The 26,010-nt window shown below is 49.0% G+C and overlaps 1 protein-coding gene across 2 annotated transcripts; it reads right to left on the reverse strand.

Annotated features, from left to right (window-relative positions):
* Positions 1 to 1,367: 1,367 nt before the first annotated feature.
* Positions 1,368 to 25,489, reverse strand: CCNB3 (cyclin B3). 2 transcript variants are annotated; one of them, XM_038748404.1, is made up of 12 exons: positions 25,409 to 25,489; positions 16,428 to 16,544; positions 14,494 to 14,580; positions 11,437 to 11,552; positions 9,877 to 10,009; positions 8,301 to 8,396; positions 7,752 to 7,844; positions 6,960 to 7,097; positions 6,525 to 6,680; positions 4,783 to 4,932; positions 3,147 to 3,277; positions 1,368 to 1,925 (listed from the first exon to the last, which is right to left on the reverse strand). In XM_038748404.1, the coding sequence occupies exons 2-12, from the start codon at positions 16,515 to 16,517 to the stop codon at positions 1,856 to 1,858; spliced, it is 1,260 nt and encodes a 419-aa protein (XP_038604332.1). In that variant the 5' UTR covers positions 16,518 to 16,544; positions 25,409 to 25,489; the 3' UTR covers positions 1,368 to 1,855. The 2 variants fall into 2 exon arrangements, with proteins under 2 accessions (XP_038604332.1, XP_038604331.1); XM_038748403.1 differs by having other exon boundaries at positions 8,301 to 8,399.
* Positions 25,490 to 26,010: the final 521 nt, after the last annotated feature.

Below are 26,010 nucleotides of genomic sequence, written 5' to 3' on the forward strand. Positions count from 1 at the left end.
AGTACAGTACCTGGCCCATAATGCTTAAGTAATAATAATTAAGGGCGTTTGTTAAATGCTATGTGCCAAGCACTGTTCTAAGCACTGGGGTAGACACAAGATAAGCAGCTTGTCCCACGTGGGGCTCACAGTCCTTATTCCCATTTTCCAGATGAGGTAACTGAGGTACAGAGAAGGGAAGTGACTTGCCCAAAGTCACACAGTTGATGTGGAGGAGTGGGATTAGAACCTACAACATCTGACTCCCAACATCGTGCTCTTTCCACTAAGCCACGCTGCTTCTCTAAGACAGTGGGAGACTATTACCATCTCCTAGCCCTAGTCCTAACCACGACCTCACTTGCCCACACTGCCGGCCCCGGAGGAGAATGAGCCGACCCTCTTTCCTTTGCTCCACCGAGCTCCTGGAAAGACCATTCTTCAGTCGATGGCGGACAAGAACAAAGCAGCGTGGCCCAGCGGATAGAGCACGGGCCCGAGAGTCAGAAGGACCTGGGTTCTAATCCCTGCCCCACCACTTGTAAGCAGGGAATGTAATGATCTCGCATACACAGTGCTCTACACATAGTAAGCGCTCACATACAATCGATTGTGTGAGCTTGGGCAAGTCACTTAAGTTCTCTGTGCCTCATCTGTAAAATGGGAATTAAGACTGAGCCTCTTTTGGGACCTGGACTGTGTCGCACCTTATTATCTTGTACATAGCCCAGTGCTTAGTAGAGTGCCTTGCATACGGTAAGCGCTTAAGTACTGTAGGGAAAAAAAAATGAGAACATGGCAGAAAGCTTTTACAAACATTTATCAATACAGACATCACAAACCAATACAAGTAATGGAAGACTTGCGAACCTTAACTTCTATGTGTCGGCAGTAGGGGAGAGGGCAAGACTGTCCTACCCCCACTCCCAATAGGCCCAAGCTCCACTTGTTTAAATATCAATCTTCTGAGGCCTAAGGGGCTCCTTCAGCAACAAGCCAACATGGCTAGATAAAAACAGATACATGTTTCCAAAAGAAGAGAAGATAGTAAAGCTGAGGTCAGTTAAAAGGGGGCTTTGGACATGGGAGGTGGGGATGGGGCTCAGTGAGGTAAATAACAGTAAGCAGGTGGGGTTGTCGATCTGTGAAACAAACCCACCTGACTGCTGAGAATTTATGGAAAAGGCCCAAGCCAGAGAAATTGCCAAAAAGGAAAGAGGGAGACACAAGTTCCTTGTGGGCAGGGATCGCATCTACCAAGCCTGTTGAACTTTCCCAAGTGCTTAGAACAGGGCTCTGCAGACTAAGCGCTCAATAAATACCGTTGAACTGAGCAGGGACCCCTAGCTCCTTGAGAATTTAATCTGAGAAGGAACAAAGGAGCAAAGTTAAGGGGAGAAGGAATAAAGAGCCAGAAGCCTAGGAAAGAGGAAGTGCTGAGGGGTCAGGTCACCCTCACTCTGCCCCCGTCACCTACAGGAAAATGGCTGCTTGGCGGCCAAGCGAGAGGCAGAGGCCGGCCTCGGGGCCATCACTCACTGGCAGGATATGTGGGGTTCTGCCCACCATCCACCCCACTGGGAACGGGGATGGGGAAAGGGAACAGGAAGGAAGGAGGGAATGGGAAATACAATAGCTTCGTGTATTTTTTATTAACATCATCATCTTCTTATTTAATTCCTAACACTGGGAATAGTCCATCTTCATAAAAAATTAAATATTTACAGCATTGGCTCAGCCAGAAAAAAAAAGGTGAGGAAAAGAGAAGGAGCAAATGAGAAAACCACAAAAGATATATACAGTCTATGTACACTGGGGTCACCTCCTACCGGGCTCCGCCGACCTGCCTCACACCGAAATTTCCTTCCCCTTTGGGTTAGCTCTTCAGAGCCTCTTCCAACTTGAGCATGTCCAGGGCGGGGATTTTGGAGACTTCAAAGAAGACCCTGTAGTGGTCAGAATGGAGGTGCTTTTGTCACTTTCAGTAGGCGGCTACAACATCATTATTAGATTCTCGAAGGCTCAGTGGGAAGTCAGGTTTGGAGGGGATAAGGAGGGGGCCTATGCCTATCTCCCACCCAAAGAATTCTAACCCAAACCCCTCTCCTTCTTCCAGGCCCCATCAAATACCCAGATCTCCGAGAGGCAATTTCTATTCCTGCCCTTCCCATAACTGTTGATTATAAATCAATTCAGCCAGGAGTCTCCTAGGCTAGGAAGGAGGGCACAGGGCACATAGTACAGACTGTGAGCCCGCTGTTGGGTAGGGACCGTCTCTATATGTTGCCAACTTTTACCTCCCAAGCGCTTAGTACAGTGCTCTGCACACAGTAAGCGCTCAATCAATACGATTAAATGAATGAATAGTACAGTGCCTGGCACACTGTAAGTGCTTAGCCGTAACTATTACCTAACCGCCTTGGTTGGACAGAAAATGGGCTTCTAGATTGTAAACTCCTTGAGGGCAGGGATCATGTCTACTAGCAACTCACTGTACTCTCTCACCTACTTCATCCAGTGCTCTGCACCAAGCAAGCGCTCAATAAACACCCCTAATGGAATTGATTCTCCCGATTAACCTGACTGACAGCCGAGCTGCAACTTTCAACCTGAGATGGCTGTGGGGTGGAGTGCAAAGAAAGGTCTTCCGGTGACTGTGGTGGCTCCCAAACCAGGGATCCTAAAGTCCAAATGGAAACCCGGGTGGTCTTTCTGTTGGGGGCGGGAGGGTATTCTCCCAACCAACTACCATCCCCCGTCTCCTCCTGGGAGGAGAGGGGAGGAAGGAGGATGGCAGACACTTACTTCATCATCATCATCAATCGTATTTATTGAGCGCTTACTATGTGCAGAGCACTGTACTAAGCGCTTGGGAAGAACAAATTGGCAACATATAGAGACAGTCCCTACCCAACAGTGGGCTCACAGTCTAAAAGGGGGAGACAGAGATCAAAACCAAACATACGAACAAAATAAAATAAATAGAATAGATATGTACAAGTAAAATAAATAGAGTAATAAATATGTACAAACATATATACATATATACAGGTGCTGTGGGGAAGGGAAGGAGGTAAGATGGGGGGATGGAGAGGGGGACGAGGGGGAGAGGAAGGAAGGGGCTCAGTCTGGGAAGAAGGGGCTCAGTCTGGGCACTTCTCACTTACTTGTGAGAATACTTGGTGCGGACGGCTTTGAGCTTGTCGTCGTGCTGGTAGGTCAGCAGGAAGTTCAGCCGTTTGACCAGGGGATGGAGATCCGAACTGCAGTAGCCACTGTAGTACTCCAACGTTGGGGTCTAGGGAGCGATTGGCAAAGTCAACCTCAGCCTCGGCACGTAGCCTTCCTCAAGGAGCCATGTCTACTCCCTCTCTAGACTAAGTCCTTGTGGACAGGGAACGTGTCTATCAACTCTGTTATATTGTATTCTCCCAAGCGCTTAGTACAGTGTTCTGTACACAGGAAGCGCTCAATGCCCATTAACTTGATTATTTATATTAATGTCTGTCTCTCCCTCTAGACTGTAAGCTCCTTGTGGGCAGGGAAGGTGTCTACTAACTCTGTTGTATTCTCCCAAACGCTTAATATCATCATCATCATCAATCGTATTTATTGAGCGCTTACTGTGTGCAGAGCACTGTACTAAGCGCTTGGGAAGTACAAATTGGCAACATATAGAGACAGTCCCTACCCAACAGTGGGCTCACAGGCTAAAAGGGGGAGACAGAGAACAAAACCAAACATACTAACAAAATAAAATAAATAGAATAGCTATGTACAAGTAAAATAAATAAATAGAGTAATAGAGTAATAAATATGTACAAACATATATACATATATACAGGTGCTATGGGGAAGGGAAGGAGGTAAGAAGGGGGGGATGGAGAGGGGGACGAGGGGGAGAGGAAGGAAGGGGCTCAGTCTGGGAAGGCCTCCTGGAGGAGGTGAGCTCTCAGCAGGGCCTTGAAGGGAGGAAGAGAGCTAGCTTGGCGGATGGGCAGAGGGAGGGCATTCCAGGCCCGGGGGATGACGTGGGTCGGGGGTCGATGGCGGGACAGGCGAGAACGAGGTACGGTGAGGAGATTAGCGGCGGAGGAGCGGAGGGTGCGGGCTGGGCTGTAGAAGGAGAGAAGGGAGGTGAGGTAGGAGGGGGCGAGGGGATGGACAGCCTTGAAGCCCAGGGTGAGGAGTTTCCTGTTGCCTGTTGCGCAGATTGATTGGTAGCCACTGGAGATTTTTGAGGAATATGGTGCTCTGAACACAGGTAGTGCTCAATAAATACCACGGGCTGATTATTCATATTAAATGTGTGTTTCCCGCTCTAGACTGAAAACACACCTTGTGGGAAGGGAATGTGTCTACCAACCCTGATATCCCAGACTCTCCCAACAGCTTAGTCCAGTGCTCTGCATGCAGTAAGCACTTAGTAAATATCATTGACTGATTCCACGCGGGGTGGACTGAGGTTCAAAGTGCTCTGCATGCATTTAGCATTTAGTAAATATCATCAACTGACTCCACACGGGGTGGACTGAGGTTCAAAGCCTCTTCCATTGGCCTTTCGCCCACCCAGGCCCCTCGCCCCGCTGCTGTGAGTCTACTGAGCCTCTCTTGCTGCAGTTGAAAGTGCCTACCAACTCGACCGGGAGCACGCAATAAGCGCTCAATAAATACCACAGACGGTTTGATTGAAGCCTACCAACTCGACCGGGAGCACGCAATAAGCGCTCAATAAATACCACAGACGGCTTGATTGAAGCCGTACCCTAATAGCTCAGAGCCCACAGATGCCCAGGAACTCACCCAGCCTCCAAGCTTCTTCATCTTGAGGGCCAGGAGGAGGCAGCTGGCAGCCAGCTTGGAGGCCCGCTCCTGGACGTAATCGTATTCCTGCAACGTCATCTCACAGATGAACCGGGACAGGGTCAGCGTCTCCATGTTGGCGTGGGCGCACTAGGGGAGGGAGGGACAGCGACAGAGGGTCGGTCAGTCCGGGGCCGAGGCCTCCCTGCCCACCCCAAATCGGGTCCCGCATGGACCGTCTTGCCACTTGTCCCCTCATGAAGGACCAAAGGGCCCCCGTGAACGGCCACAGTGAGAGACCAAAGGGAAAGAATCTCTGGGGACAACCAGGAACCGTGCGACTGGCTTGGTTCTGGTACTCGTCGGGTGGTATTTTGCGCCAAGCACTCGAGAAGCAGTGTGGCCTACTGGATAGAGCATGGGTTGGCGAGTCGGGAGGACCTGGGTTCTACTCAGAGAAGCAGCGTGGCTCACTGGAAAGAGCCCGGGCTTTGGAGTCAGAGATCACGGGTTCAAATCCCGGCACCGCCACTTGTCAGCTGTGTGACTTTGGGCAAGTCATTTACCTTCTCTGGGCCTCAGTTACCTCATCTGTAAAATGAGGGTGAAGACTGTGAGCCCCACGTGGGTCAACCTGATCGCCTTGTAACCTCCCCAACGCTTAGAACAGTGCTTTGCACATAGTAAGCGCTTAATAAATGCCATCATTATTATTATTATTATTATTTTTATTTACCTTCTCTGGGCCTCAGTTACCTCATCTGGAAAATGGGGATTGAGACTGTGATCCCCCCGCGGGACAACCTGATCACCTTGTAGCCTCCCCAGCACTTAGAACAGTGCTTTGCACATAGTAAGCACTTAATAAATGCCATTAGTAGTAGTAGTAGTAGTAGTAGTAGTGGTAGTAGTAGTAGTAGTAGTCCTGCCTATGCCATTTGTCTGCAGTGTGACCCTGGGCATGTCATTACATTTCTCTGTGCCTCAGTTACTTCATCTGTAAAATGGGGATTACGACCATGAGCCTCTACTTGCAACTACTCCAGCGGTTAGTACACTACCTAGTATACAGCAAGTGCTTACAAATACCATTCAAAAAAAAAAAAAAACAACACTCTGGTAGCTACAAGATCAGAGTGGCTTAGTGGCAAGAGCCCGGGCTTTGGAGTCAGAGGTCATGGGTTCTAATCCCGGATCAACCACTTATCTGCTGTGTGACTTGGGGCAAGTTACCTCATCTGTAAAATGGGGATTAAGACTGTGAGCTCCACATGGGACAATCTGATTGCCTTGTATCTACCCCAGCGCTTCAAACAGTGCTTTGTACATAGTAAGCGCTTAACAAGTACCATCAGTATTATTAATATTATCTGATAGGACCGGGATGCTAAGAGGTTGGAAGCAGGAATCACCCCCATTTTATACATGAGCCCGTTGTTGGGTAGGGACCGTCTCTGTATGTTGCCAACTTGTACTTCCCAAGCGCTTAGTACACAGTAAGTGCTCAATACGATTGAATGAATGAATGAATGAATGAATGAACAGAGGCCCCTGTGACTTTCCCAAGGACACACAGTGGGATTAGACTCTGGGTCTTTAGATGCCTGCTCTCCCACCCTCCTTGTCTTTCCCGTCAACCGAGGGGCACGGGGTAGGAATGAGGAAGAGGGTGGGAAGATGGGAAGGAGAGATTTGTCCAGCATGGGTGTGGACTGAAGGGGCTCCCCTCCCCCCAACCTCACCTTGGCAAATCTGCGCAGGAAGCGGTAGGCGATGGGGATGTTGATGTCGAACTTGAGCGTTTGGAGGATGCTGATCTCCATGGCGAGCAGTTCCTCCCGCTGGTAAGCGTCATCACAGATGTACAGGAAGTCATCCACACAGGGCGGACAGCGTTCCTGCCGGGAGATGGAGAAGGAAGAGGGGTGGAGAGGGGAGTCACAACCAAAGGTCCACGGGACAAACCAAGAAAGCCGGGGACGTCCCAGGGAGCCATTTCCTGTTCGGTCTATCCAATTCTGGCTATCAACTCAGTGGCTTAACAATTCCAAAATGGGCAGGCAGGAATATCACGGGATGGCATCAGCAACCATCCCTCTCTTCCTCACCCTACCAAGCATGAAAGGATGCCCCCCACAGAGCTAGCTGCCCGATCAGAAGTTGGGTCAACGCCTCACCTCAAACTTGGAGGCTATTAGGATGGCAGTGGAGCCGATGAGCTGCAGCTTGTCCCTCATGGTCACCACTTCCACCAAGTAATGGTCCACCAGCTTCACTGCCAGGTACAGGGTCTCATGATTCAGCTCGAAGTTCTCCTGAAAGATAAGCCAAGCGGTCTGTCCCTGCCCAGCCCAGCCGCTGGTGGCATGCCGGGCCCTGGACACTGGAATGGTTCTACCTGACTTGGGGAGACCTCCACAGGTCTGGTCCTCAGCTAGCAACAGGACTAGCCCTCTGAGGAAGGAATAAACATTACTGTGGTATCTGTTAAGCGCTGTCTGTGGGTCAAACACTATGCTAAGCGCTAGTGTAGATACAAGATAAGCAGGTCGGACCGGGTCCCTTGTCCCACATAGGATTCACCTTCATAGGATTCGCCTCCCACAACCCATTGTCCCTTTCCTTCACTGGCTCCCTCCTTCCTCTGGGGCCCCTTTGCCGTGTGCCGGGATTTGAGCTGGGAACCGGGGAGGCTGGTCCAAACCGTGTGTCAGCATGTCTTGATCACACGTACTGAGCCGAGTGTACCAGAGCCGGGCACACGTACGGAGGTGGCCCAGCCCTGGATATGACTCAACTACCACACGCACTCCTGTGTTCAAGCCTGCCTGGGTAAGGGGGCTTATCGGTGACTGCTTTTGGGGATCAGATCCTTTTCCCAGCGCCCCTGCTTGCCCGTCTCGCAGTCTCTCCTAAGCAAGAACAACTGTTTCGGACCTCTGAAAGGCAGGCAAAGCTGCCAGGCTCACCTGCACCTCCACCATCCAGTCGATGAGGATGGCCCTCATGTCCCTGCTGATGTCAAACTGCTTCTCCATGTAGTCGGGGAGGGGGAAGCTCTCCTGTTGGCCAGAAGGAAGACAGGTCAGTGGCCTTATCACTGACCCTCCAGCCCCTCACCAGCCCCATTAACTATTGACTATGGTATTTATTAAATGCTTACTACGTGCCAGGCACCGTACTAAGCTCCATATGAGGAGGGCGCCAAGAAAAGAGGGCAATGAGGTCCGAATAGCCCCAAGGACTGTTCATGCCTCTGGCCACAATCAATCAATTGATGATATTTATTGAGCGCTGTGAGCCGAGCACCGTACTAGGCGCTTGGGAGAGAATGATAGAGTCAAGGCACTATCCCTGCCCTCAAGGAGCTTACACAACTGCTCCTCTGGCCCAAGTGGCCCTCAGGGCTTCTACTATCTCTGAGTAGCAGGTTAAAGGAGAAGAGAAAGCGAGAGGACAAAAGTGGACGGACACAGGAAAGACACATTTCCAATTCTCCTGGACTCCTTCACACAAACCTCCCTCTCCCTCATGTAAGTGAAGATATCCTTGGCATATTCCGCGTTGGCATAGGGGTCGTCCTTATCCTTGTCCACATCCTCCAGCTCCGGCACCTGCTGATGGACAATCCCAGAAAGACAGTCAGGAGAAGCCCGGTTGAGTCTGTGAGCTATCACATCCTCTCTCAATCATCAATCAGTTGTATTTAGCAAGCGCTTACTATGTGCAGGGCACTATACTAAGCACTTGGTAACAAGAGTTGGAAGACGAGCTTTGTCTAGAGGGGAGGAGGAGACCTGCTCCTCCATCATTCATTCAATCGTATTTATTGAGTACTTACTGTGTGTAAAGCACCGTACTAAGCACTTGGGAGAGTACAATGTAACAACAGACACATTCCTGTCCACAGCGAGCTTACAGTCTACTGCTCAGGCCCTTTGTGCCTGACCGTCCCCTGAGACAGGCCATCACTGGGGACAAGAAAGCAGAGCAGTGTGGTCTAATGGTTAGAGCCGAGGCCCGCCACCTGCCTACCATGTGACCTTGGGCAAGTCACTTGATTTCTGTGCCCCAGTTAACTCATCTGCAAAAAGAGGATTCAATTTCTGCTGTGAAAGGAAGCCCCACGTGTGACAGGGACTGTGTTTGAAATGATTACCTTGGCACACAATAAGAACTTAACGAACACCACAGTTATTATTATTATTAGAAGAGGGGGCCTCCCTTCCAATGGCCATACCCTCCCCCAGCCCCCCGACCTTTCTGCATCCTCAGGGAGGGAAAAATTGGGCAGAATCCACCGCTCCTTAGAGTGCAGTGAGGACCAGAGGGGCAGGGTGATTAATTCGCCCAAGGGAAAGCAAAGGCAGACAAATCCCAGGAGCAGCTGTTGGAAGGGCTAGGGTCGGGATGCCCAGATGAGATCCGAATTTAATAATAATAATAATAATGATGGTGGTATCATTAAGCACTTCATTCATTCAATCATATGTATTGAGTGCTTACTGTGTCCTGAGTACTGTACTAAGCGCTTGCAATGTAACAATAAACAGACATATTCCTTACTATGTGTCAGGCCCTGTATTAAGCACCGGGGTGGATACAAGCAAATCGGGTTGGACACAGTCCCTGTCCCATGTGGGGCTCACGGTCTCAATCCCCATTTTACAGATGAGGGAACTGAGGCACAGAGAAGAGAACTGACTTGCCCACGGTCCCACAGCAGATAAGCGGCGTTTATCAGATAAACCCATGACCTTGACTCCTGGGCCTGTGCTGAGTCCGCTCGTCATGCCGCTTCTGAAAGAGACCATGCTCGGCAACAAGCCCAAGCCAGCCCTGCCCAGAACAACGTCTCTAACTAGCCAGTCAGCAGGCTAGACCATTCCCTCTTTCATTCAATAGTATTTATTAAGCATTTACTGTGTACACTGTACTAAGAAATACATACAGCATACAGTGACGGTCCCTAACCAACAACGGGCTCACAGTCTAGAAGGGGGAGACAAGACAATAAAACGAAACAAGTAGACAGTTGTTGCCCAGTCCGCGGCCCACCCACCCTCCCTCTCAAAAGGGACTCTCTGATCCCACCTGCATTGGTACCGGCTTCCCCGGGGCCGGGGAAGACTTCTGGACCACAGACTTTTCATCGGCCGCGGAATCCTCCTTAACCACGGGCTCGGGGCAGACAGGTGCTTCCTCCGGAGAGGTCTTCTTCGTTGACCTGCGGAAGGGGCAGGGACGTGAGAACCTGCCTTTCCTACGGTGCCGTCTGAGAAGTCACGGTCACATTCCGTCTCTTGGATTTACCTCTAATAATACTAATAATTACAATCGTGGTAATTGTTAAGCACTTTCTATGTTCCAGGGACTGTACTAAGCGCCGGGTGGATAGACGCAAATCGGGTTGGACAAAGTCCCGGTCCCACATGGGGCTCACAGTCTTAATCCCCATTTTACAGGTGAGGGAACTGAGACACAGAGAAGTTAAGTGACTTGCCCAAGGTCACAAGTGGCACAGCCGGGATTAGAACCCAGGTCCTCCAACTCCCAAGCCCATACTCTAATAATAATAATAATAATAATAATAATGGCATTTATTAAGCACTTACTATGTGCAAAGCACTGTTCTAAGCGCTGGGGAGGTTACAAGGCGATCAGGTTGTCCGATGTGGGGCTCACAGTCTTAATCCCCATTTTACAGATGAGGGAACTGAGGCCCAGAGAAGTGAAGTGACTTGCCCAAAGTCACACAGCTGACAATTGGCGGAGCTGGGATTTGAACCCATGACCTCTGACTCCAAAGCCCGGGCTCTTTCCACTGAGCCACGCCGCTTCTCTATCCACTAGCCCCTAATTACAACTATGGTATTTATTAAGCACTTTCTATATACCAAACCCTGTGTTACTCCCGTGGCCCAAGCATTTGTCATATCAACGCTAGACTACTTTATCGGCCTTCACGCTGGCCTCCCTGCCTCCAGTCTCTCCCCAGCTCTGTTGTGCACTACATACTGCTTCACAGATCATCTTATCTGCTCTGTGACCTTGGGAAAGTCAATCAACACCTCCCAGCTGCAGTTCCCCCATCAAAATGAGGATTCAATACCTGTTCTTCCTCTTACCTAGACTGTGAGCCCCATGTCGGACCTCATTATCTTGTAGCTCCCCAGCACTTAGTACAGTGCTTGGCCCATAGTAAGGCCTTAAAAAACACAATTTTTATTATTATTATTATTAAGTTGCCAATCTTTTTAAGCCCTCTGCAACTCAAAGATTCGTTCATAACTCGAGGCCTATTTGAAGAATGCAGAGGCAGTGGGATCTACTAAATAATGAACGGGTCCGGATGTCAGAAGACCTGGTTTCTAGATCCGGCTCCAAACCAGCTTACTGGGCAACCGCGGGCCAGTTAATTAACGTCTCTGGGCCTCCGGTTCTTCATCTGCAAAATGGGACTGATATTATCTGCCTCTCCCTACCTCACAGGGGTACTGTGAGACTCAAACGAGATCGATGAAGCGAAAGTGCTTGGGGAAAATAAATTATAGTAGTAGCATACCATTCGGTGCTTGCTGTGTGGGAAGCACTGAACTAAACTCCGGGTGGAGGAAGCAGCCGGGTGAGACCTTGGGGATCATTCTTACTCACTTTTTCAAGTTTATCTCATTGTTCTTGGAAACGGGGATGGCAGTGCTCCTCGGGGCCTTCTTGGGGGCAACTTTGACGACTTCCTTCTTGCCCTGTGTGGGCTGATTCTTGTGGGCCTGCAAGAGGGAGAGGTGAATGAAGCAGCTGCATTGGAGAATGGCAGTCCCTAAGACTCTGTATTTGGGTCCACAGAGCTTATCCCCAGCCTGGCTGTGTGTACTCATATTATCATTCTCAATCTTTCTCCCCCTCCACCACCTCTCTCTTCATCCCTCCCTCTTTCTCTCTTTTCCTCCCTCCATCTCTCCACACTTACAACTCACCACTGGAACCCAAACACTTTATATTACGTAACACCTGAAATATGCCACTGAAATATGGTGTGGAAAAAAATAAGGCAAGGAGAGAGGGGGTAAGGTAGATTCCTCTGTGATTGGGCTTGTTATCTCCTGCCTCTCCTACCACAGAGGATTCGAATATTGTACTGTCACTCTTGTTGGCATTTTTCCATCACGTATTGCTCTGGGAAGATAAGTGCCATGAGTCCTTCCGTTCTAGCGTGGGGCTGTTTCACCCAGCCGGATGTGCCCAAAATTTCCCTATTCGCTAGCTGTTAGATCCACCCTCTCCAGGCAGACCCTAAATTCAACCAATAACCCAGACCTCAAGGCTTAAAGGCAGACTCCATTTGTATTTTGCCCCAAAGGTTTCATACCACCCTTTCCCAACTCCGATTAAGAGGGCAGAGAAAGAGTGTGGCTTAGTGGAAAGGGCGTGGATCTGAGAATCAGAGGACCTGGGTTTGCCTGCTGTGTGACCTTGGGCAAGTCATTTCAGTGCCTCAGTTTCCTCATCGGTAAAATACGGATTAAAGAAGCGCTAGCATAGTGCTCTGCACACAGTAAGCACTCAGTAAATACGACTGAATGAATGGATAAATGAATGAATCCCTATTCTCCTTCCCACTTAGCCCACGAGCCCCATGTGGGGCAGGGACTAAGTCCGTTCTGATTATCTTGTAACTACCCCAGTGCTTAGTGCAGTGGTTGGCTCATAGTAAGTGCTTAACAAATACTTCTAAGTAGAGAGGAATGTAGGAGTGTCACTGGATGTCCAAGTGGGAAGAAATGTGTAGGCCAGATGGCAAAGTGCCCCAGGTGGATTGTAAACTCAGCCACCGGCATGGCCTAGTGGCAAGACCACAGAGGGAATCAGGGGACCTGGATTCTACTCCATTTATTTTTATTTAGCTTTAATTCTATTTGTTCTGACGACTTGACACCTGTCTACATGTTTTGTTGTCTGTTTCCCCCGTCTAGACTGTGAGCCTGTTGTTGGGTAGGGACCGTCTCTATCTGTTGCCAACTTGTACTTCCCAAGCGCTTACTCCAGTGCTCTGCACACAGTAAGTGCTCAATAAATACGATTGGATGAATGAATGAATGAATTTACTTGCGGATGCCTTTGGGCAAGCTGCTTAACTTCCCTGTGCCTCAGTTTCCTCATCTGTAAAATGGGAATTCAATATCTGTTCTCCCGCCTACTTGTGAGTGGGACAGAGACTGCGCCCGATCTCATTATCTTGTATCTACCCCAGAGCTTAGCGTTTAGTAAATGCTTAACAGATACGGCATTCAGTCTTATTATCATTGGTCCTTAGAGCTAGACCCTAAACTGGAACAGATGCCTCCAGCTGGTCCAGGCTAGCCCCCGTCCCCCAAGACACTTCAATCACCCTTCAGTCGATCCCTCTCCAGCTGAGTGTGGAGAAAGAAAAGGGCCAAAGAATAAATCCTTACTGCAAACTGGAGGCCTTCCTATCCCCCTCGTCCCCCTCTCCATCCCCCCATCTTACCTCCTTCCCTTCCCCACAGCACCTGTATATATGTATATATGTTTGTACATATTTATTACTCTATTTATTTATTTTACTTGTACCTATCTATTCTATTTATTTTATTTTTTTAGTATGTTTGGTTTTGTTCTCTGTCTCCCCCTTCTAGACTGTGAGCCCACTGTTGGGTAGGGACCGTCTCTATATGTTGCCAGCTTGTACTTCCCAACCGCTTAGTACAGTGCTCTGCACACAGCAAGCGCTCAATAAATACGATTGATTGACTGATTGATTGAAAGGGAGGCACCCCAGACCCTCACAGTTTCTGAAGAGGCGCTAATTCTAAATACACGGCCCCTTTCCCCCTCATCACCACCACCCAATCCCACCCAATCCCACCCCTGTTGGAGTCAAATCCTGGTAAGCAGACCGGGGGTTCACTACCAGGAAGCGGGGAGCAGCTGAGGCCTCACACCCCCAAGACAGGCTCCACCTCCAGAGAGCCAAAGCCACTGGACTTTCTAATTAGAGAATAATTAGAGAAGCAGCGCGGCTCAGTGAAAAGAGCCCGGGCTTTGGAGTCAGAGGTCATGGGTTCAAATCCCAGCTCCACCACTTGTCAGCTGTGTGACTTTGGGTAGGTCACTTCACTTCTCCGGGCCTCAGTGACCTCATCTGTAAAATGGGGATTAAGACAGTGAGCCCCAAGTGGGACAACCTGATCACCTTGTATCCTCCCCAGCGCTTAGAACAGTGCTTTGCACATAGTAAGCGCTTAACAAATATCACCATTATTATTATTCTCTGGGCCTCAGTGACCTCATCTGTAAAATGGGGATTAAGACTGTGAGCCCCAAGTGGGACAACCTGATCACCTTGTATCCTCCCCAGCACTTGGAACAGTGCTTTGCACATAGTAAGCGCTTAACAAATATCACCATTATTATTATTCTCTGGGCCTCAGTGACCTCATCTGTAAAATGGGGATTAAGACTGTGAGCCCCCCGTGGGACAAACTCATCACCTTGTAACCTCCCCAGTGCTTAGAATAGTGCTTTGCACATAGTATGCGCTTAATAAATGCCATCATCATTATTATTATGATTAATTCAGAGGTCAGGAGGAAGTGTTGCCATCCCATCCCTCCCATTGCAAACCAGGAGTCCCGCTGGGAAAGGGGAGAACCACACCCGACCCAGATGGGCCCTGAATCCCCAACTCACGTTGGTGAGGTCTCCAAAGGCCGACCTCTTCTTCGGCGCTCCCTGGGGCGAAGAAGGCGATCTCTTGGCCTGGCAGCTCTCCTCCGGCTGCAAAAGGAACAAAAGTGAGATGAACCGAGAGGCCGGAAAGCCGACCCCGTCACCTGGCATGCCGGAGGGGGCTCCAGAGGCGAGGATGGTCAGTCCTGGGGGAAAACCTCCGAGAAAACGAAGTTTATGTAGAGGAGCTCGCTCACATAACGACCACTCCGCTGGTCCCTCCTTCACGGAGTGGTCATCTAAGAGGGGGCACGAACCGAGTTTTCGACAAATAGAAGAGGGCTAACGGAGGGCTTTGCTCTTTCAGCGTGGAAGAAGCAGAAGCAGCGTGGCTCAGTGGAAAGAGCACGGGTTTTGGAGTCAGAGGTCATGGGTTCAAATCCCGGCTCTGCCAATTGTCAGCTGTGTGACTTTGGGCAAGTCACTTCACTTCTCTGGGCCTCAGTTACCGCATCTGTAAAATGGGGGACTGTGAGCCCCCCGTGGGACAACCTGATCACCTTGTAACCTCCCCGGAGCTTAGAACAGTGCTTTGCACATAGTAAGCGCTTAATAAATGTCATTGTTAATTATTATTATTATTATTATTTCAGGCTGCCTCTCCCTTCCATTTCTTCCTAAGGGAGACAATGACAGTGGCTTACCGAAACTTCATTCTGCACCATCCTGCCGGTACGGAAGAAGCAGCCACAGTCTGGTGCCGCCTTCACAAAGCCTCGAAGAACTGGAGGCAACTGCCACTGTGGCCGCCTTTATGACTAGACTCTGAACTGCGAGGAGCCTGAAATTTTGCTCCTCTAATCAATCAATCAATCGTATTATTGAACGCTTACTGTGTGCAGAGCACTGTACTAAGCGCTTGGGAAGTACAAGTTGGCAACATATAGAGACAGTCCCTACCCAACAGTGGGCTCGCCACAGTCCCCCACCAATCTTTGCTTTTTTTATGCATCTGTCCACCTCTTTATGTTGTCTTAAATACGTAGGGAGGGATGAAACAAAAGTCTATAGTCATTCCGCCTTATATTTTTAGATTGTAAGGCCTCTGAGGGACAGAGACCTTGTCTAATAACCTGTTTATCCTCTCCCAGTACTTATTACAGTGCTCTGCACACAGTAAGCACGTAATGTATGTACACAGTGCATATAGACTGTGAGCCCACTGTTGGGTAGGGACTGTCTCTATGTGTTGCCAACTTGTACTTCCCAAGCGCTTATTACAGTGCTCTGCACACAGTAAGCACTCAATAAATACGATTGATGATGATGACATCCCCCCCATCTTACCTCCTTCCCTTCCCCACAGCACCTGTATATATGTATATATGTTTGTACATATTTATTACTCTATTTATTTATTTATTTATTTTAATTGTACATATCTATTCTATTTATTTTATTTTGTTAGCATGTTTGGTTTTGTTCTCTGTCTCCCCCTTTTAGACTGTGAGCCCACTGTTGGGTAGGGACTGTCTCTATATGTTGCCAATTTGTACTTCCCAAGCGCTTAGTACAGTGCTCTGCACATAGTAAGCGCTCAATAAATACGATTGATGATGATGATATGTACATATCTTTAATTCATGTATATCTATTAATGTCTGTCTCCCTCTCCAGACTGCGAGCTCGCTGTGGGCAGGGAATGTGTCTGTTATATTGTACTCTCCCAAGCGCTTAGTACAGAGCTTTGCACACAGTAAGCGCTTAATAAATCCGATTGAGTGACATATATACTACTATATATGTTGCCAACTTGTCCTTCCCAAGCGCTTAGTCCAGTGCTCTGCACACAGTAAGCGCTCAATAAATACGATTGAATGAATGAATACTACTACTACTATTACGAGATGGAGGAGAAGGAGGAAAGGAAAGACCCTGAGGGGTCTTGCTCTGACCTTGGGAGCGCTGCCATTTTCCGTGGGCACAGCTTTGCTGGAACGGAGGGATTTGCCGCTCGTAACCTTGGAATTGCGTGCTAGAGGCATCTTGCTCCCCGGACCGTGATTCTCTCTCTGCAAGCAGGAAAAAAAAATCAACAAAATCAATCAATCAATTGGATTTATTGAGCGGTGTGCAGAGCACTGTAGTAAGTGCTTGCAAGAGTATATGTCAGGGCCCCGCTTCCCTCAGAGAAGCAGTGTGGCTCAGTGGAAAGAGCCCGGGCTTGGGAGTCAGAGGTTGTGGGTTCTAATTCCGACTCCACCACTTGTCAGCTGTGTGACTTTGGGCAAGTCATTTCATTTCTCTGGGCCTCAGTTACCTCATCTGTAATTTGGGGATTAAGACTGTAAGCCCCACGTAGGACAACCTGATTACCCTGTATCAACACCGCGCTTAGAACAGTGCTTCGCACATAGTAGGCACTTAACAAATACCATCATTATTATTATTACTGAGACGTGCTTGTTGAGGCAGCCTAGATTCGCTTCCGAGATGAGAAGATAAGTGATCTTTTTGTACTTCCCAAGCGCTTAGTACAGTGCTCTGCACATAGTAAGCGCTCAATAAATACGATTGATGATGATCTTTGGGCAAGTCACTTCACTTCTCTGTGCCTCAGTGTCCTCATCTGTAAAATGGGGATTAAGACTGTGAGCCCCATGTGGGACAATCTGATTACCTTGTATCTCCCCCAGTGTTTAGAACAGTGCTTGGCACATAGTAAGCGCTTCACAAATACCGTTATCATTATTATTATCTGCTTTTTCTTGGCCACTCCCCGCTATCTGAAAGGGAAAGCTGGGAAACTGGACAATGAGCTGTTGCCAGTCACACCGAGGGTTCACACTCCGACAACACACCGACAACTCACAACTCTTCCCTTCTTCCCTTCAGTGACAGCATATGGCAGGCAAGACTTTACCTCGTTCAGTTCATTCAATCTATTTGTCGAGTGCTTATTGTGTGCAGAACACCTACTAAGGGTTGGGAGAGTACAATACAACAATAAACTGACACATCCACTGCCCACAAGGAGATTACAGTCTAGACGGGTTCACAGTTTGGAGGCTAGCTCTCCCACCTAGTAAACTCAGCATAACCGCCAAGCGCTTAGTACAGTGCTCTGCACACAGTAAGCGCTCAATAAATACGACTGAATGAATGAATGGCTGGAGGTCGCTGGACAGTAAGCATCCCACAGGAATCTATAATTTATTTATATTAATGTCTGCCTCCCCCCCCAGGGGAAGCAGCCTGGCTCAGTGGAAAGAGCACGGGCTTTGGAGTCAGAGGTCGTGGGTTCAAATCCCTGCTCCCACGGCTTCAACTATCATCTCTACGCTGATGACACCCAGATCTACATCTCTGCCCCTGCTCTCTCTCTCCCCCTCCCTCCAGGCTCGCATCTCCTCCTGCCTTCAGGACATCTCCATCTGGATGTCCGCCCGCCACCTAAAGCTCAACATGTCGAATACTGAACTCCTTGTCTTCCCTCCCAAACCTTGCCCTCTCCCTGACTTTCCCATCTCTGTCGATGGCACTACCATCCTTCCCGTCTCACAAGCCCGCAAACTTGGTGTCATCCTCGACTCCGCTCTCTCATTCACCCCTCACATCCAAGCCGTCACCAAAACCTGCCAGTCTCAGCTCCGCAACATTGCCAAGATCCGCCCTTTCCTCTCCATCCATACCGCTACCCTGCTCATTCAAGCTCTCATCCTATCCCGTCTGGACTACCACATCAGCCTTCTCTCTGATCTCCCATCCTCGTGTCTCTCCCCACTTCAATCCATACTTCATGCTGCTGCCCATATTATCTTTGTCCAGAAACGCTCTGGTCATATTACTCCCCTCTTCAAAAATCTCCAGTGGCTACCAATCAATCCGCGCATCAGGCAGAAACTCCTCACCCTGGGCTTCAAGGCTGTCCATCCCCTCGCCCCCTCCTACCTCACCTCCCTTCTCTCCTTCTACTGCCCAGCCCGCACCCTCCGCTCCTCCACCGCTGATCTCCTCACCGTACCTCGCTCTCGCCTGTCCCGCCATCGACCTCCGGCCCACGTCATCCCCCGGGACTGGAATGGCCTCCCTCTGCCCATCCGCCAAGCTAGCTCTCTTCCTCCCTTCAAGGCCCTGCTGAGAGCTCACCTCCTCCAGGAGGCCTTCCCAGACTGAGCCCCTTCCTTCCTCTTCCCCTCGCCCCCCTCTCCATCTCCCCCTTCTTACCTCCTTCCCTTCCCCACAGCACCTGTATATATGTATATATGTTTGTACATATTTATTACTCTATTTATTTATTTATTTATTTTACTTGTACATATCTATTCTATTTATTTTATTTTGTTAGTATGTTTGGTTTTGTTCTCTGTCTCCCCCTTTTAGACTGTGAGCCCACTGTTGGGTAAGGACTGTCTCTATATGTTGCCAATTTGTACTTCCCAAGCGCTTAGTACAGTGCTCTGCACATAGTAAGCACTCAATAAATGCGATTGATGATGATGATGATGATGTTCTCTCCCAAGCACCTAGTCCAGAGATGTGCCCACTGTAAGTGCTCAATAAATACCCCTGGTTGACTCAGAGCCTTTTCTTTACACCAAAAATTCGTTCATTCATTCAATCGTATTTATTGAGTGCTTACTGTGTGCAGAGCACTGTACTAAGTGCTTGGGAAGTACAAGTTGACAACATAACCTACAGTAGGCTCTGGGAACTGCCATCAATTGCAATTTCACCATCTGATTTTGGCGAGGCACAGGGTTGTGGATGAAGACCATGAGCCCCACTTGGGACAACCTATAATAATAATAATAATGATGGCATTTATTAAGCGCTTACTATGTGCAAAGCACTGTTCTAAGCGCTGGGGGATTTACAAGGTGATCGGGTTGTCCCATGTGGGGCTCACAGTCTTAATCCCCAGATGAGGGAACTGAGGCACAGAGACGTTAAGCGACCTGTCCAAAGTCACACAGCTGACAAGTGGCGGAGCTGGGATTTGAACCCAGGACCTCTGACTCCAAAGCCCGGGCTCTTTCCACACTGCTCCAGGAGGCCTTCCCAAACGGAGCTCCCTCCTTCCTCTCCCCCTCCTCCCCCTCTCCATCCCCCCGGCCTTACCTCCTTCCCTTCCCCACAGCACCTGGATATATGTATATATGTTTGTTTGTATGTATTTATTACTCTATTTTACTTGTACATATTCTATTTATTTTATTAAAACGTTTTGTTTTGTTCTCCGTCTCCCCCTTCTAGACTGTGAGCCCGCTGTTGGGTAGGGACCGTCTCCATATGTTGCCAACTGGGACTTCCCAAGCGCTTAGTCCAGTGCTCTGCACACAGTAAGCGCTCAATAAATACGGTTGAATGAATGGTTATCAAGATAACCTGATTTTACTTGTACACATTTATTCTATTTATTTTACTTTGTTTATATGTTTTGTTTTGTTCTCTGTCTCCCCCTTCTAGTCTGTGAGCCTGTTGTTGGGTAGGGACCATCTCTCTACGTTGCCACTTCCCAAGCGCCTAGTACAGTGCTCCGCACATAGTAAGCGCTCAATAAATACGATTGAATGAATGAATGAATGTTGCCAACTTGTACTTCCCAAGCGCTCAGTACAGTGCTCCGCGCACAGTAAGCACTCAATAAATACGATTGAATGAATGTTGCCAACTTGCACTTCCCAAGCGCGCAGTACAGTGCTCTGCACACAGTAAGCGCTCAATAAATACGATTGAATGAATGAATGAATGAAGCACCTCACAAATACCATAATAATAAATGATAAAAATAATAGTAAGGCCCTCCAGGCGACCTGCTGCGGAGAAGGGATTAGACCGTGACCCTGCTGTTGGGTAGGGACCGTCTCTATATGTTGCCGACTTGTACTTCCCAAGCGCTTAGTACACAGTAAGCGCTCAATAAATACGATTGAATTGAATAAATGAATGAATGGGGGGATGTGTGGGTACATGCTGTGGGTGTGTTGGGGGGGGTCCTTGGGCAAGTCACTTCACTTCTCTGTGCCTCAGTTCCCTCATCTGGAAAATGGGGATTAAGACCGTGAGCCCCACACGGGACAACCTGATCACCTTGTATCTACCCCAGTGCTTAGAACAGTGCTTGGCACATAGTAAGAGCTTAACAAATACTATCATTATTATTATTATTACTCATTCAATCATATTTATTGAGCACTTACTGTGCGCAAAGCACTGTACTAAGTGCTTAGCAGTGTGTCGGGGAGTAGATGTGTGTGTGTGTGTGTACATGCTGTGTGCGGGGGTGTGCATACATGCTGTGGGTGCGTGTTGGGGAGTAGGGGGGTGGGTGTGTATTCATTCATTCATTCAGGGTCCCTACCCAACAGCGGGTACCAACTACAGAGATCATCATCATCATCAATCGTATTTATTGAGCGCTTACTATGTGCAGAGCACTGTACTAAGCGCTTGGGAAGTACAAATTGGCAACATATAGAGACAGTCCCTACCCAACAGTGGGCTCACAGTCTAAAAGGGGGAGACAGAGAACAAAACCAAACATACTAACAAAATAAAATAAATAGAATAGATATGTACAAATAAAATAAATAAATAGAGTCTACCAGCGTGGCTCAGTGGAAAGAGCCTGGGCTTTGGGGTCAGGGGTCATGGGTTCAAACCCTGGCTCTGTCAGCTGTGTGACTTTGGGCGAGTCACTTCACTTCTCTGTGTACTTCTTTGTACACAGAAGGGGGAGACAACAAAACAAAACACGTGGACGGGTGTCAAGTTGTCAGAACAAGTAGAATTAAAGCTAGATTCACATTATTAACAAAATAAATCGAATAGTAAATATATTCCAGTAAAATAAAGAGAGATAAATCCGTACAAACATATAGACAGGTGCTGTGGGGAGGGGAAGGGGGTAGGGCTGGGGGGATGGGGAAGAGGAGAGGAAAGAGGGGGCTCAGTCTCCGCCACTTGTCAGCTGTGGTGACTTTGGGCAAATCATTTCATTTCTCTGGGCCTCAGTTACCTCATCTGTAAAGACCGTGGATTACTTTGTATTCATTCATTCATTCAATCGTATTTATTGAGCGCTTACTGTGTGCAGAGCGCTGTACTAAGCGCTTGGGAAGTCCAAGTTGGCAACATCTAGAGACGGTCCCTACCCAACAGCGGGCCTGGGTTAGACACAAAGTAGTCAGGTTCATTCATTTATTCAATCGTATTTATTGAGCGCTTACTGTGTGCAGAGCACTGTACTAAGCGCTTGGGAAGTACAAATTGGCAACATATAGAGACAGTCCCTACCCAACAGTGGGCTCACAGTCTTGTATCCGCCCCCAGCGCTTAGAACAGTGCTTGGCACATAGTAAGCGCTTAACAAATACCAACATTATTACTATTATTATTATTAACTCTGCTGCATTGTCCCCTCCTGAGCGCTTAGTACAGTGCTCTGCACATAATAAGCAGCGTCTGTAAACCCTCATCTGTAAGAGAAGCAGCGTGGCTCAGTGGAAAGAGCCCGGGCTTTGGAGTCAGAGGTCATGGGTTCAAATCCGGCTCCACCACTTGTCTTTTAGACTGTGAGCCCACTGTTGGGCAGGGACTGTCTCTATATGTTGCCAACTTGTACTTCCCAAGTGCTTAGTACAGTGCTCTGCACACAGTAAGCGCTCAATAAATACAATTGATTGATTGATTGATTGTCTGCTGTGTGACTTTGGGCAAGTCACAACTTCTCTGTAAAATGAGGATGAAGACTGTGAGCCCATTGTTGGGTACAGTGCTCTGCACATAGTAAGTGCTCAATAAATACGATTAAATGAATGAATGAGCCCCCCATGGGACAACCTGATCACCTTGTAAGCTCCCCAGCGCTTAGAACAGTGCTTTGCACATAGGAAGGGCTTAATAAATGTCATTATTATTAATAAGTGCCCTAGAAACCCGATCGATTGGCTGATTGATGAATGACAGTATGTGCTGCGTGGGGGAAAAGGGTGGGTGGCACCGGGAGAGGAGGTTGACTCCCAGACTGGGGAGAAGGGCAAAGTGCTCAGTCCAGTGCCTGGAACATAGTAGGCGCCTATCTAATAATAATAATGACGATGATGGCACTTACGAAGCGGTTACTATGTGCAAAGCACTGTTCTAATACCAATCAGCGTGGCTTAGTGGAAAGAGCCCAGACTTGGGAGTCAGAGGTCGTGGGTTCTAATCCCGACTCTGCCACTGGTCTGCTGGGCGACTTTGGGCAAGTCACTTCACTTCTCTGGGCCTCAGTTCCCTCATCTGGAAAATGGGGATGAAGACTGTGAGCCCCACGTGGGACAACCTCATCGCCTTGTATCTCCCCCAGCGCTTAGAACAGTGTTTCGCACAGTGTAAGCGCTTAACAAATACCATCATTACTGAGAAGCAGCGTGGCTTAATGGAAAGAGCCCGAGCTTTGGAGTCAGAGGTCATGGGTTCAAATCCCAGCTCTGCCAATTGTCAGCTGTGTGACCTTGGGCAAGTCACTTAGCTTCTCTGGGCCTCAGTTCCCTCATCTGTAAAATGGGGATTAAGACCGTGAGCCCCCCGTGGGACAACCTGATCACGTCGTATCCTCCCCAGCGCTTAGAACAGTGCTTTGTACGTGGTAAGCGCTTAACAAATGCCATTATCAGCGCTTAGAACAGTGCTTTGCATATAGTAAGCCCTTGTAAATACCATTATTATTATTATTATTATCACCATCCACCGCAGGCCCCGGGAGGAGGAGGAAGAAGCCTGGAGGGTGGGGGAGAAGATGGAATAATAACGATTCATTCATTCAATCGTATTTATTGAGCGCTTACTGTGTGCAGAGCACTGTACTAAGCGCTTGGGAAGTACAAGTTGGCAACATAGTGAGACGGTTCCTACCCAACAGCGGGCTCACAGTCTAGAAGGATGATGATGGTATTTGTTAAGGGTTTACTCAGTGCAAAGCACTGTTCTAAGCGTTCTTCCACCCACCCAGCTCTAGTCCTCTTCCAGACTGTGAGCCCGCTATTGGGTAGGGACACACAGTAAGCGCTCAATAAATACGATTGAATGAATGAATGAATAGGGACCGTCTCTACACGTTGCCAACTTGGACTTCCCAAGCGCTTAGTCCAGTGCTCTGCACACAGTAAGCGCTCAATAAATACGACTGAATGAATGAATCATTATTATTCCATCTCAATAAATACGATTGAATGAATAGGGACCGTCTCTATATGTTGCCAACTTGTCCTTCCCAAGCGCTTAGTACAGTCCTCTGCATACAGTAAGCGCTCAATAAATACGATTGAATGAATGAATAGGGACTGTCTCTATATGTTGCCAACTTGTCCTTCCCAAGCGCCTAGTACAGTCCTCTGCACACAGTAAGCGCTCAATAAGTACGATTGAATGAATGAATGAATAGGGACCGTCTCTATATGTTGCCAACTTGCACTTCCCAAGCGCCTAGTACAGTGCTATGCACACAGTAAGCGCTCAATAAATACGATTGAATGAATGAATAGGGACTGTCTCTATGTTGCCAACTTGTCCTTCCCAAGCGCTTAGCACAGTGCTCTGCACACAGTAAGCGCTCAATAAATACGATTGAATGAATGAAGGGACCGTCTCTATATGTTGCCAACTTGTCCTTCTCAAGCGCCTAGCACAGTGCTCTGCACACAGTAAGCGCCCAATAAATACGATTGAATGAATAGGGACCGTCTCTATATGTTGCCAACTTGTACTTCCCAAGCGCCTAGCACAGTGCTCTGCACACAGTAAGCACTCAATAAATGCGACTGAATGAATGAATAGGGACCGTCTCTATATGTTGCCAACTTGTCCTTCCCAAGCGCCTAGCACGGTGCTCTGCACACAGTAAGCGCTCAATAAATACGATTGAATGAATGAAAGACCGTCTCTATATGTTGCCAACTTGCACTTCCCAAGCGCTTAGTACGGTGCTCTGCACACAGCAAGCGCTCAATAAATACGATTGAATGAATAGGGACCGTCTCTCTATGTTGCCAACGTGTACTTCCCAAGCGCTTAGTACAGTCCTCTGCATACAGTAAGCGCTCAATAAATACGATTGAATGAATGAATAGGGAGTGTCTCTATATGTTGCCAACTTGTCCTTCCCAAGCGCCTAGTACAGTCCTCTGCACACAGTAAGCGCTCAATAAATACGATTGAATGAATGAATAGGGGCCGTCTCTCTATGTTGCCAACTTGCACTTCCCAAGCGCCTAGCACAGTGCTCTGCACACAGTAAGCGCTCAATAAATACGATTGAATGAATAGGGACCGTCTCTATCTGTTGCCAACTTGTACTTCCCAAGCGCCTAGTACAGTCCTCTGCACACAGTAAGCGCTCAATAAATACGACTGAATGAATAGGGACCGCCTCTATATGTTGCCAACTTGTACTTCCCATGCGCCTAGCACAGTGCTGTGCACACAGTAAGCGCTCAATAAATACGATTGAATGAATGGATAGGGACCGTCTCTATATGTTGCCAACTTGTATTTCCCATGCGCCTAGTACATTGCTCTGCACACAGTAAGCGCTCAATAAATACAATTTAATGAATGAATAGGGACCGTCTCTATATGTTGCCAACTCGTACTTCCCAAGCACCTAGCACAGTGCTCTGCACATAGTAAGCGCTCAATAAATACGATTGAATGAATGAATGAAAGCCCAGGAGTCCCCTGCCAGGGTGGGGGAGGGGGGGGGAGAGCGTGCACCATTCATTCATTCATTCATTCAATGCAAACGTGCTGCAACCAGGAAGGCAGAGGAAGCCCGCTCGGCCGGAAATGGCTCTGGCGGGGGGAGTGCAAAGCGCTCTCCAGGTCCCCGGCGTCCAGTACGCTCCCGGGGGGGGGGTGGGTGGGTGGGTGGGGGAATCCCAACGAGACTGACCTGCGGACGCGCTCCCGGGGCTGCAGGGGGTTGCAGAGGGTGCAGGTGCTGCAGGGGGTGCTGCAGGGGTGCAGGGGGAGCTGCAGGGGGAGCTGCAGGCGCTGTAGTAGACGCCCCCGGGCCCGTCCAGCCTCCGCGTGTCGCCCGAGCCGAGGCCCCGAAGCCGATTTTGAAAACTGCGGGCCGGGGGCCGGGGAGCCCCGCCATTGGCCGGCCGGCAGCCAATCAGCGGCCCCCGACGCCGACGCCCCGTTGCCCGGGGAGAAAGGGGCGGGGCGCGAGGTTTGAAAATTGCAGCCCGGCGGCCAATGGGAGGGGAGGCCCGCCCCGGGGGACCAATGAGGAGGCGTGATCTGGGAAGGGGCGTGGATTGGAACGTACGCAGTGGACCAATGAGGAGGCGTGGCCTGGGAAGGGGGCGTGGCCTGGAACGTCACCCTCTGGACCAAATGAGGGGCGTGGCCTGGACAGGGGGCGTGGCCTGGAACGTTGCCCTCTTGTCCAATGAGGGGGCGTGGCCTGGAACGCTGCCCTCTGGACCAATGAGGGGGCGTGGCCTGGACAGGGGGCGTGGCCTGGAACGTTACCCTCTGGACCAATGA

Source organism: Tachyglossus aculeatus, chromosome 6, assembly GCF_015852505.1.
Source record: "Tachyglossus aculeatus isolate mTacAcu1 chromosome 6, mTacAcu1.pri, whole genome shotgun sequence".
Classification (NCBI taxonomy): domain Eukaryota; kingdom Metazoa; phylum Chordata; class Mammalia; order Monotremata; family Tachyglossidae; genus Tachyglossus; species Tachyglossus aculeatus.

Excerpts from the sequence above, each read along its gene's own strand:
- CCNB3 (XM_038748403.1), bottom strand. The coding sequence starts at position 16,517 with ATGCCTCTAGCACGCAATTCCAAGGTTACGAGCGGCAAATCCCTCCGT. Across the intron at positions 11,553-14,493 it reads CCTTTGGAGACCTCACCAAC|GCCCACAAGAATCAGCCCAC; the intron begins GTGAGTTGGGGA and ends TCCCTCTTGCAG. Across the intron at positions 1,926-3,146 it reads CGCACCAAGTATTCTCACAA|GGTCTTCTTTGAAGTCTCCA; the intron begins GTAAGTGAGAAG and ends TGACCACTACAG.